Below are 12,022 nucleotides of genomic sequence, written 5' to 3'. Positions count from 1 at the left end.
CAGGACGGGGGCAGATCCCAGCAGAGGAGTGCAGGAGCAGGTGAGGATGTTGCAGGAGGTGGTGTTGTATCTGAGACAGTCAGTATAGGTAGTAGGATTTCAAGGAGCAGGTGAGGATGAGGCTGAGCAGTCTGCACTCAGCATTGGAGGTGTCACCAGTAAAACCTTGGCCTTCAGCCATGACTGGCAAAGAGTGCAAGGCAGGGTGCTATGGGGGCCAGGGGATAAAGGTGGATCCTCCCAGGTTCTAGAGCTGCAGTGACTTAAGCAGAGGCTGCCTGGTTGTAAACCAGGTACCAGGAGCTATGCTTTGTTCTCAGCCTCTCCCTCTCCTTTTTGCTGTAAATCCCAAATATGGTAGGAATCAGTGCTCAAAAGCGGGCTGAGCTGGCTGTGAAGGATCTGGGGCTGAGAATGGATGGAGAACCACAGGAAGCATCTCAGAACAAAGCTGGTGCACACCTGTCTCATAAGTACCTGAAGAGCTGATGGAGCAGCCTCAGCAGCAGGAGGTTTGAATCTGTCTGTCCCTCATGAAACAGTCAGGAGGGGTGATGGAGACAGGAGGAGGCAGCAAGGAAAGGAATGGTGCTTCTGGGCAACAGGAGAGCAGGAAAGAGGCAGGAAGAAGGCAGCTCCTACAGCAGTGGGCAGGGTGGTAGGCCCCCATTGTATTGCTCAGTCATGTTACATTGTCCAGACCTGCTGAGGATGGAGCAAGCAGGGGACCACAGTGAAAGCCAGCAGAGAGCTGGGCTTTGATGGGGCTGCTGGTTGTTGGGCTCTCCTAAGGTCCTGGGGCCCGCAGAGCCATCCACAGCTGCCACAGGGTGCATGGTGCTGGGGTTAGGAACTGCAGAGGGTGGGGAGAAGGGGGCGGGCTGGAGAAGGTGAAAGCAGGGATGGATTGAGCTTTGTCCAGTGAGATGAGATGGAATGTGGAATCATCCACTAAGTGCCTGTAGGACATAGTTCTTTCTTCCTGGTGGAAAACAGCAAATCTCGAGGGGTGCAGGTGTAGAAGAGGGCTAGCTGAGATGAACTTGTAATCTAATTAAGGATTGCTAGGACCTTTGAAGGCGACAGATATGATCTTGTCAAGTAGCAGAAAGGCCATGCAAGGTGAGAAGGAGAGTGGGCAGCTGTTCCCTCTGAAGATGTGACAGCCCAGACCTTCTCTCAGGGTTGTTTTATTGTTCACCGAGATGCTGGTGTCCATGGCTTGTGAGCAGCAGCGAGAGAAGTGCTGGGGACCACATCTTTCGCTGAATGGCTTCCTTCCTGTGGCACGACCATTCAACATGGCATCTTTAAGGACTGGGCTTCTTAACGCCAACAGTTTAGACAGTGTAGGTGTGTTAGTGGCCCCCGAAGTCATTCGGGGGGGGGTTGCAGGAAGCTTTGTTGCCTATTATTATTATTTCAGATAATCTGAGAGAAATTAAGGCTCAAATCATCGCGCACCTATTTCTGGGAGAGACATCAGGCTGGGAGGCGGAGTGCCCCGCGGGCGCCCGGCCGCGGCGGGACCGAGCCCTACCCAAGCCAGGGGGGCGAGCGCTGCAGCCGCCCCCGAGCCCCGGGCGGCGGTCTCCCCAGCAAGGCCAAGTCCGGGGGGGTGGGCCCGCCAGCCCGGCACACCCCTCCATCCACTGCGGGTCGGTACCGGTGAGCCCTCGCAGAGGCAGCCCCCCCGAGGCGGTGGGGGGCGGGCGGGCTCGCGTGGGGCTGTACCGGGAGCCCCCCGCCCCCGGCGGCGGGAACAGGGCAGGGGTGAGCGGGCAGGGGTGAGCGGGCAGGGCGGGCCGGGTCGGGGGCTGCCTGCGGTTTGGGGCGGCGGGAGGCGGGATGTCCCGGGGAGGGAGCGGGGATGTGCAGGCACACGCAGCCGCTGGCAGGCGGCCGGGGCTGCACGGCGGCGGCGGCGGCGGGCGGAGCGGCGCGGCACACGCGGCGGCAGCTCCCTCCGCAGCCCCGCGCCTCGCCAGCCCCGCCGCTGCCGCACCGGGCATGGCCGCCCCGCGCCGCCGCGCCCCGCGATAGCCCCACGACACGCCGCGTCGCCGAGGTGAGCAGGGGGATCGGCGGGGTTCAGCGCCGCAGGGACCGGCAGCCTCGCAATCCGGCCCCGCTTTCTCCGCCGCCGCTCCGGCCGCAGGGGAACCGGCGGGGCTCCGTGGGGACTGCTCTCCGGGGACGGCCGTGAGGTGGCGTGAAGAGCGAGGCACCCCCGCGGCCGTGCCCCTCCGCGGGGCACTGGGGCTTGGGGTGGTCCCAAAGCCGCGGGATGAGGGGGAAGGGCGGCGGGGGGGCTGGAGCTGCGAAACGCAGCGGCGCGGCATCCTCCGGGTTCGCAACCCTGTCCCCGGACACCCAGTCCGGAGAGGTCCCGATAGCTCTCAGACTAAAGACAAGGTCTGATACTCTCCGTCCTGGGGCTGTCCCTGGTAGCCCCCAATCGTACAGAGGTTTCAAATACCCCCGAGGGGGAGGTTAATAGACCCTGGAGGCATCCTCGCAGGCACTGGAGGGCTGGTGGCCCCCAACTTGCTGAGGCAAAGGAGTGGGACAGAGGGAGCTCCCTCTCTCTTTGGGTCCCTGCGTCCCAAAGCCAGGCCCGCCCAGGTGGGAGCTGCTTACACCTCTCTTGGGCACCAGCTGCCCCCAGGATGCCGGGGTCCGGGGCGGCCCCGCGGGGGAGTTGGGAGCAGCGCCCGTGGAGTGGCTACCTCAGGAGGATGTCTGAGAGGCTGTGCTTCGAGTGGGGAGCCATGAGGGAAAGTGCCTTTGCAATGACATGTGGTCAGAGGTTATGCTCCTCATAGTCCTGAAGGAACATGATACTGGTTTCAGCCCCAAATTGTTTTAGTAGTTTCATAGGAATTGCTTCACCCTTCCCTGAAATGCAGCAGCTGTTTGCCACTGCCCAGTGGTGACAAGGGAACTGTGGGGAGGGAGAATGCAGCAATCCATGATGGGATTTGGCTGGGACAGTGACAATAATGTCCTGTAGTCCCTCTGAAAATGCCGCATCCTTCATGGGTGATGGTTTTGTTTGCTGGAGAGATGCTTAGAGCAACATTCTTGCTTTTGAGAGCTATTTTATCTGGTTCACACAAGTGAAGCTCTTAGCAGGGACCCCAAAACCTCTTCCTGCAATGCATGTGTATGTGTAGGTGGGTGGGAGGACTTCTGTCCCCATCTGAAGAGTCTTTCAAGCAACTATGAACCCAGCACAACCTTCCAGAGCTGAAAGTGGAATGGCCCCTGTTCATCACACCCACGCAGCTGGATAGAGTCTGCTCCATACCTCCACCATCCTCCTAGCAGAACTGTTTAACTCCTCCCATCTCGTTACAGTAATATATTTATGATATCACTTTCGAATTTCCTGCCTTTAACAGCCCTAGAAGGCTGGGAGGGAATGAAGCATTTTTGGAAAGTATTTAATGTTACTTCAAGAGCGCAGGAGGCAGTCAGAAAATAGATGGGTACAGGAACCAAGCTTGGACCGACGGGGCTCTCTGCAGGACAGCTGAGGAAGAGGACTGCACCTAGTGAGAGGCGCGTGTTCACCTCTCCTGCCTCGGGCTGCAGCCCAGCTCTGGTGCCTGTCGCTTCACTCTTGCTTGAACAATGAAAGAGGGCTGCTGTTTACCACCTGCCCTTCTGCTAGATCTTACTTGACTCCCTGCTCTCCTACAGGGTTTGAAAAGCAGCCTAGGTGCTGTAAAAAAGATTCAACCCATCTATTCATTCAAACATGCGCAGGAGGGACCTTGTTTAACACAAAGCTGAAGCCTCCCAGATCTAGGGAGGGAAGATGAAGGTCTCCACAGCTGGGCTGGTATTTCTGAAGGTTTCTGCTCTCTTGACAGCAGCTAGGAGGGGCAGGTGCACCAAGATGTGGGGTAACAGCCTAAGCTACTATATGCTCAAGACTGAGTGTGCTCATTCAGTTCTCCTGTATATACATTTTTAAAGCCTTTTTGATTCTTAATCCTCCAACACTGCCTTAGAGAAAGGAGTCTGGAAGGACAGAGAAGAGTGTGGTGACACGCTTGTACAAAATGGGATGTTTCAACTCAAAACTCCCAGGCAGCAGAGAGGAAGGGATGTGTGAAGTGAAGCTGCAGTGTGAGCCAAGGGGTTTTGCTGAGCTTTCTCTTTTTCTCTCTGTAGGTGTTCAGCTCGGTGGGGCCACACTGACCATGCTCAGGAGCTTCTGTCTCCAGCTCATGTCCTTGATTTGGATCCTCTTGGCCCATCATCAGCTTGTGCAAGGTGAGCCTCTGTAGGCATGGGTCCTTCTCTTTTCCATCCATCTTTCCAAACCTGTCCTTAGCACTAATGAAGTCTCTTCAGTTTCCCATGCAAATAGAGCTGGCCTGACCTGGAATAGCAGAAAATGCTGCTTGGTCATCAATAACCTGGGGGTGACTGGTGGCAACTGTAGAAATCCTTGCCCGGGTATCCACAGGGGTGGCAGTGCCTGAGCAGACTGGTAGTGAGAGGTCCTACTGCTCTCTCACCGTGAATGGAGTCCTGAACCGTTCAGCCTGTTCAGGGAGGCAGGATGAGGGGAAAGAAGGTTCCAAAACTGGATCCAATGAGACAAAATCCCTTCCCAAATATTAGTTTACTCTCCCTCTACTCCAGATAAGCAATGAATTCCCAAAACCATCTGCGAGGGGAGATTGTTACAAACAGGAAAGATGAACGTACCCAGGCTTGGGGCTGAGCAATCCCAGGATGCTGCTCCAGCTCCACAGTGGCTTGTTTTGCAAGGCTGCTATCCTGAGCAGTGGGACCTGCTGCCTCACTGCAGGAAAATCACATGCACAATGGATTTCTTCCCCTGCTCACTTTTGTTGGCAGCACAAAATGCTGCTTGGGGAAAGCCTGAGCACTCCTCTTTCCACAGGAGCTTTAACCTGTCCCAGTCCAGGATAGAGGAGCTTAGCCAGGTGAGAGTGTTCATCTCCTGGACCTGGCCCGGGATTGCACTGGGCTTCTGGAGGAGCTCCCTGCTTCCTGACATTTGCTCATGTTTTACTGCTCATGGAGCCGAAGTGAACTAGCTCCCCTGTGGAGCTAAGATGCAAGCAAGTGATGGGAAGAGGGGAAGGTGGAGATGAAAGAGGACACCTGGCTGGTGAAAGCAGGCCAGCACCAAGCAGAAGATGAGAAGTAGCATAGCGAGACCACAGCTCAGTTACAGCTTTTGTGGCCTTTAAATAAATAAACAGAACTGGATACATGGCTCCATGTGATGGTCAGTCCTGCCTCTCATGCTGGAAGAGGAGTGCAGGTAGCTGGGTCTTGGGGGAGGGCAGGACCCCCAACCAGACTGTCCTGTGTCAATAGCTGCCCCTGGGGGTGGCAACATCCTAGGAGATAAAGAGGAAGCATTCCTTCCATTTTTATCCTCAGTCCCTTTGTGCTCCTTGCAGTACCTGGCCCTGAGCTTTCCCACCATACTTGCTGCATGACTTTGGAACTAAGGTCCTAGGTGGGTCAGCCCCTATTACACAAGTTGCCTTAATACACAGGCAATCCCAGCTCTTGCCTAGAAGGGCCCACAATCTAAGGGAAGAAGCAGAGAGAGGGTGGGGAAGACAACCAGAGACTGGTTAGTTTTGAAGCAGGGTCCCATTTCTCAGTAAAGACAGTGTTATCACTGCTTGGGTTAGTGTGAAATCCTCATCTCTTGTGTGGCATCCAGATGTTGAAAGGGAGGTCCCCCACCTTAGGAAGGGCAGGATGAACACTTAGGAAGGAAAAAGAAGCTGTGAGCCAGCAGGGCCACAGGCAGATCTGGAGTTATCTGTAGTCTCTGCTTAACCCAACCCCATCTTACCCGCTTTGTAGGTGATGACTGCAGTGAGCGCTGTAATCTCGCCCATGGCTGCTGTGACCAGGATGGGAAGTGCAGGTACGGCTTGTCTTTAGCTCTCTGCTGCTCCTGACTGTAACTGCTCTGCCTCCCTTGTTACTTTGTCCCTGGTACCTACACCCCTGCCCTCTTCCACTCACCCACACCTAAAATCGAGGACTCTGCTCTCTTCTTACCTGACACCCTCTAGAAGGGGCAATTTTGATCCCTTAGCCTCTTGCTGGTCCCATCCAGCCTTTGCTCCACTTTTTCCAGGTTCTCTACTTTCACACACTGACCAGTGTTGTTCTGCTGAGCCCTTTTCGTGTAGATGGGAGCCTAGAACAGCCCAGCCATGCCTGGGTGATTGGAGACAGCCTTCAGGTTAAGGTGCAATGGGGAAAGTCACTAGGCAGCAGGGCAGGCATGGGGGTTGCCCAGCTTGCTTGGCCTCCTCACTGGCTGAGGTGGAGATGCTCTCCCTGAGGGCATGGAAGAGAAGAGCTGCCAGCATGCACATAACTGAGGGCATCAGTGGTCCTCTCTCAGCAGCCTGGGCTGTGGTGAGGATCTCTGGATGTTTTCATAAAGGGCTTACCAGCAAGTTGGGGGCTACTGCAGCAGAAATATATGTGGGATCCCTGGCATGTCAGCTCCAGCTGGTGACCAGATCCCACAGGATCAAAGCTCAGGGAGACTTGGCTGTTTACCTGGCCCACTCCCTGACAATTTTTAGGTTGGTGATCTTCCTTTTAGAGAAGGGGAAGAGTTGATGACACCTCCTTCCTGCAGGTACTGAGGGGTAGGCGTTATCCTCAGCCCTGTGTAAGCTCAGGGCTGTCCACGTACAAGTGCATTTTCACAGACTCTATCAGGCACATGGTATCACCTCCATTCCCATCAAAAAGCCTCTAATTAACATACATATTTATTTTTTAACCATTTGCCTCATTCCTCATCTCTTTGGAACAACATGCAGTGACAACAGCCAGCCCAGGTGTGAAAGTGCAGCCTTGGGCCAGACTGACAAAGCTGCAGGCATCACACATGGCACTGAAATAAGCCACAGCCATGAAAATGAACCCCCTTCCTTACTCTAGAAACTGTGTTGGTTTTGTTAGGTTCAATTTCATGCTGGTTTGAGTATAGCTTTTGTTGTGGTTTGGTGCCACCTCCACTCAGTTTTAATCTTGTTATCATTTGATTTCCCCCTTGGAGCTGGCAGGTCTGAGGGATGCCTGCCACTGTAATTGCCACTACCCTACTCTCCTGGGACCAGAAGGCTCATGGTGTGCTGCAGGTTTTACCACTGTACTGCCCTTGTGAGCTGGCTAATAAGTCTGTTCTGTACACCAGCCATGGCAAGCAAGGTTTCACAGTTGGATTACAGTGCACTTTGGACAAAAAAATGACACACATTATAATGCAAAGGGGTGCAGTGAAACACGTGGATCTAAGGGGCCTCTTGTTGCTTTTCCTCAGGGAGTTCAGGGTTAGGGATAGGCTTTTCTGTGCCTGTCAGACTGGCTGCACAATGAGGGAGGTGCAGGAATTGCTGAGCTAATGCAGTGGTGTATACAGAGCAGCTGGCTGGAGGAAGGCAGAGGGACGTGGGCAGTAGAAGCTGTTGAGCTCTGTTTCTGGCCCCTCACCCTCCCTGGCTGCAGAGGAAGTCTGCTCCTGCTCTGTCTGTTTGCTTCCTTGGAAAAAGGAGGTGTCAGTGTTGACCTTCCCTGGAGGAGGGAGTCAGCAGGTCCACAGGGGCCTTTGGGAGGGTTTCTGAGCACTGCCGTATCTGCAGTGACCCTTCAGGGCACACAGGCAGCTTTTCCACAGCACCTGACTGGGTCTTATTGTGCTGCTATGTCCTGTTCCGCAGGTGCGATCCTGGCTGGGAGGGAGAGTACTGCGAGGAGTGTGTGCGTATGCCAGGGTGTCTCCATGGGACGTGCCACCAGCCTTGGCAGTGCATCTGTCACACCGGTTGGGCCGGCAAGTTCTGTGACAAAGGTGAGTCACAGGCTAGACATCCCAGCCTCTGGTGCTGAGGGCAGAAGCCCAGCACATACTGCATGGATGTGTGAGCCACCATAGCCAATATAGCCAGAATCCACCTGGGCGATGCCGCTTGGGCTGCCTGGGAGATAGGATATTGCCTGGCTGCCACAGCTGGAACCATTCCCTTCCTGCAGAAGAGGTCAGGCTGCCGGCACCTGCTCCCTGGCTGCATGACAAGAGCTAGCATAACACTGGTCAGCTTCAGGAAATGGAACAGATGAACTCATTGCATTTCTCATGCTGTGACAGGACTCCAGGCAGCTTCCCCTGCTTCCCCAGAGCTTCCTGCCCTCAGCAGGTAGCTGGTGGACTCCCCTTCTTCACCCTCAGAGATTCCTTTTCAGCATGGGGTCTCGACTGTCCAGAGAGATGGCATGCACAGCATCTTCCATGACCATGTGGGCACTGCACTGCTGTTGCTGCAGGTGCCCATTGGAGGGGAGGAGGGAGAAGCTCCTTTCATTTCTCCTTCCCCAGTGGGTTTGATGGGTTGTCTTCACACAGTTGGCCACATCAACCCTCTTTTTTGCCTAATTCTCACCTTTTTCTTTCCCCCTCAGACATACATATTTGCGAACACCAGTCCCCATGCCAGAATGGGGCTCAGTGCATCTATGATCGAGATGGGGAATATTCCTGCTTGTGTCCAGAAGGTTTCCATGGAAAAGACTGTGAGATGAAGACAGGGCCATGTGAGAAGGCAGGGTGAGATTACAGACAGCATTAACTTTGGGTCACACACTGCCAAGTGGAGGCCCAGCTTAGCTCATTATCTGTGGATTTCCATGCACCAATGGAGTTAAGTCAAAATCATCTTTGGCTTTGGTTTAGCAGTGTGTTCTGCATGGTCCCACTGGAACAAGGTCTTTGTTGCAATCTGAATAGACTCCTGTCCCTCACTGCTGTAGGTGTGATGAGCCGACACATGTGATGCCTTTGGGGAGCATCAGGAGAGTGTGTTTCCTCATCAGATCATTTGGCTGAAGACCTTCCCTGGTGGGTGGTGGACCCATGGAAGGCCACAGCCTTTAAGGAGGTCCCACAACCTCTCACTCAAGGCAACAAAAATTCCCACCTGGTCTTCTCCTTGAGATAGCTGCCCCCATGGAGAGACCTGGTGCTGGACACACTGACCATGCAAGCAGTACTATGTGCTTGCCTCCCTGGGGTGAGGGAAGTTGCTTGCTCTCCAGGGCGATAACCCATCCTTGCTTTCTTCATACAGATCTCCATGCAAGAATGGTGGACAATGTCAAGATGAAAATGGCTTTGCCAGCAACTTCACCTGCCGGTGTCTCGCGGGCTTTGTGGGGGCTCTCTGTGAGCATGACGTGGACGACTGCCTGATGCGCCCCTGTGCCAATGGTGCCACCTGCCACGACGGCATCAACCGCTTCTCCTGCCAGTGCCAGGTGGGCTTTGAAGGGCGTTTCTGCACAATCAACATCAATGACTGCGCCAGCCAGCCGTGCAAAAATGGAGCAAAGTGCTATGACCGCATCAATGACTATGACTGCTTGTGTCCTGACCGTTTCACTGGCAAAACGTGCGAGATCTCCGTCCCTGAGCCCACCTGGTCTCCTCCCTATCACTCTGTAAACCATGAGAATGGCGGGGCTGTGAAAAGCACCACCAGCGAGATGCCAGGGGTGACACAGCCGGAGCCTGTCAGGACCGTGGTCACAGGGCGGCGTGTGGCTAACCACAGTGAGAAAGAGCCGGGGGGAGGGTTGTTGAAAATCTCTGTGAAGGAGGTGGTGACCCAAAGGGACTCAGGGCTGAGCGAAGCCCAGCTGGTGACGGTGCTGGTGTTCGGAGTGCTGACAGCAGTGCTGGTCCTCATCACTGTCCTGCTAATGCTGAGGAACTGGCAGAGGGGCCGTCAGAGGTCAAACTGGTGCCAAAGCCCTTCTCAAGCTGCAAGGAAGCTCCAAGACCAGGAGTGCCAGGTGGGCATGCTCAACACCATCTTGATTGAGCCAAGGAAGACAACAGAGCTGTGAGCTGTGAGGACTCTGAACCAGGTGCTGGGAGGTCATCATGCTGGCTAACCCCTCAAACTGCATCCTGGGGAGCCACACTGTCACCAACCAGGCAGCGGGGAAGAGGTTCCAGGGCAGCGAACACATCAATGAAACCCTGGGTGTTAAGCATTGGTGTGATGGACCTGCTTGGGTCTGAGCTGTCTCCTGCCTGGCTGGCTCAGCTGGCATCCATGGGCATCTGAAAGGGCTGTGCTGGGCCAGACCTGCAAGGGAGCAGTGGCATGCCACTTGAGGCAGCCCATGCCATGCAGTGCAAGTATCATCAAACGTGAGTGCTCAGAAACAGGACAGGTAGTGCTGAGGAGGGCACAGCCCTCTTGCAAACCGAAATACTGCCAGGCCCTTTATAACTCCTCTCTGTGACTACTGGAAGGGGCTTGCGCTCTTTTCTGCTGGTGTTGGGGTGTTTCTTCTGGGGCCTTTGGGATAGTGGCCTCCCTGCCCCAGTACTGGATGGGGTAGTTCCTCACTGTTTCTGGAGGCTGTCATTTCAGATGCCATGGCCCCAGGGACCAAGCAAACATCCTTTCTTCCTGGCCTTGTGGTTCTGACCCAGTTCAAAGAGACTCTGAAGATCATCTGATATTTCCTCATGCCCTTTTGCCTTTGTTGATGCCCCTTCCTCTTGCTGTCAGACTTGGCATTACAAACACGTTCCATACTTTCCTCCTGATGATCCAGGGGTCTTTTTGACCCACTTACCAAGCCGTCCTAGCCATAAATGACCAAGCTCCTTCACCTCTGCAGTGTGCACTTCTGCCTCACTATTTGCTCCCCTCTGGGGTCCCCTGGGCCTGAGCTGGTCCTTTTCATATGTCCTCATAGGTGAAACTGGAGACAAGGCTGGAGCTGTGTTGTGACTCATTCAGGAGCAATACAAGATCCAGGTCCTCCTTTCCTCTCCAATTCACTCTGAGGCAGGCAGCTGGCACCAACCTTAAATCAGCCACTGTAGCATTTCTTGATAGAACAAAGGCTAAGCTCTCCACAGTGAATGTCAGGACAGGCTACCAAGCCTGGAATAACCACAGGAAGCAGGCATGATACTGCCTTTACCACTGTTGCTCAGGCATAGCTAAGAGGCAGTAGATGGTCAGGTCATTTAGCCTTTGTACTAGATCTGTTTCAGCCTGTGCTGGTCTGGTGTGCAGCCATAAGTGCCTCTCTGTCAGGGCCAGGGGTTTCTGTGCCTCCTCACAGGTACAGAGGACTAAGCAGTGGGGAAAAAAACCTCCCACAACCCAAACCCTACTACTGGCTTGTAGGGTTGCAGACCTGGGTTCATCACAGTGTGAAGAGAGCCGAGAAGTCAGCACTTAGGCAGGAGGGAGACCTGAGAGAGGGGACTGCAGCTTCATCAGAAAGATTATTTTTTTAATACATTGATGGATGATGTATCTTTATCCAATAAAACAAGTACAAGCCCAGAAACAGTGTCAGAGAATCATAAAATAATTCAGTTGGAAAAGGACCTCTAGACATCAACCTCCTGCTCTCAGCAGACCCAAGTAGAGCAGGTTGCTCGGCTACTTGTTCTTGATGAGTATCTCCATCACTTCCTTCAAGAATGCAAACCCAGACTGTGGCTGCAGGGGTGGAGATAGCTCCTGCAGCCTCAGGGAAAGGAATGGCACCTAACTCAGGACAGCATAGCAAAGGTGTGCATAGACTAGGCATTGCCATTAGAATGTTGGGAATAAGGGGAAAACCCAAGACTAATTAAAGGGTGCTGATGGGAAGCGCAATATCCTAAAACTGAAAGCAGCTGTGGGTTTGTGCAGCTGGGAGCAGGGCAGGAAGGACAGTGAGTTTCCCTTGAAGAAGTGGTCTTGAAATAAACTAGCCTTAGAAGCCTTTAATGTAATTTCATTCTGGTCCTTCAGGGGAAGGCTTTCTCCCCTGTAAACTGGAGGAAAAGCAGCAAGGTCCCTGGATGCAACCTTCTGGGCTTGGAAAGGTCAGTGCCATCTGAAAGCAGAAGGGAGCATGTCGGGTTCTTCGTGCAGAGTGGGTGGGCACTACTCCTGTATCTCACAAGGAAGCA

At 54.2% G+C, this 12,022-nt stretch overlaps 1 protein-coding gene across 2 annotated transcripts; it reads left to right on the top strand.

The window, feature by feature from the left end:
- Positions 1-1,566: 1,566 nt before the first annotated feature.
- DLK2 (delta like non-canonical Notch ligand 2) lies at positions 1,567-11,868 on the top strand. 2 transcript variants are annotated; one of them, XM_071548011.1, is made up of 6 exons: positions 1,567-1,658; positions 4,183-4,284; positions 5,872-5,935; positions 7,755-7,885; positions 8,494-8,638; positions 9,159-11,868. In XM_071548011.1, exons 2-6 carry the CDS (start codon positions 4,212-4,214, stop codon positions 9,934-9,936), a joined length of 1,191 nt encoding a protein of 396 aa, XP_071404112.1. In that variant the 5' UTR covers positions 1,567-1,658; positions 4,183-4,211; the 3' UTR covers positions 9,937-11,868. The 2 variants fall into 2 exon arrangements, with proteins under 2 accessions (XP_071404112.1, XP_071404111.1); XM_071548010.1 differs by lacking the exon at positions 1,567-1,658 and adding an exon at positions 1,934-2,068.
- The last annotated feature ends 154 nt before the right edge of the window (positions 11,869-12,022 follow it).

This window comes from Pithys albifrons, chromosome 2 (assembly GCF_047495875.1).
Source record: "Pithys albifrons albifrons isolate INPA30051 chromosome 2, PitAlb_v1, whole genome shotgun sequence".
Classification (NCBI taxonomy): Eukaryota; Metazoa; Chordata; class Aves; order Passeriformes; family Thamnophilidae; genus Pithys; species Pithys albifrons.
The sequence above is the reverse complement of the archived record's forward strand: the minus strand, read 5'-3'. Positions and strand labels throughout refer to the sequence as shown.

Coding starts and splice junctions, on each gene's coding strand:
- DLK2 (XM_071548011.1), top strand. CDS start 4,212: ATGCTCAGGAGCTTCTGTCTCCAGCTCATGTCCTTGATTTGGATCCTC. Junction 4,285..5,871: donor CCATCATCAGCTTGTGCAAG/GTGAGCCTCTGT, acceptor CCCGCTTTGTAG/GTGATGACTGCAGTGAGCGC. Junction 7,886..8,493: donor CGGCAAGTTCTGTGACAAAG/GTGAGTCACAGG, acceptor TTTCCCCCTCAG/ACATACATATTTGCGAACAC.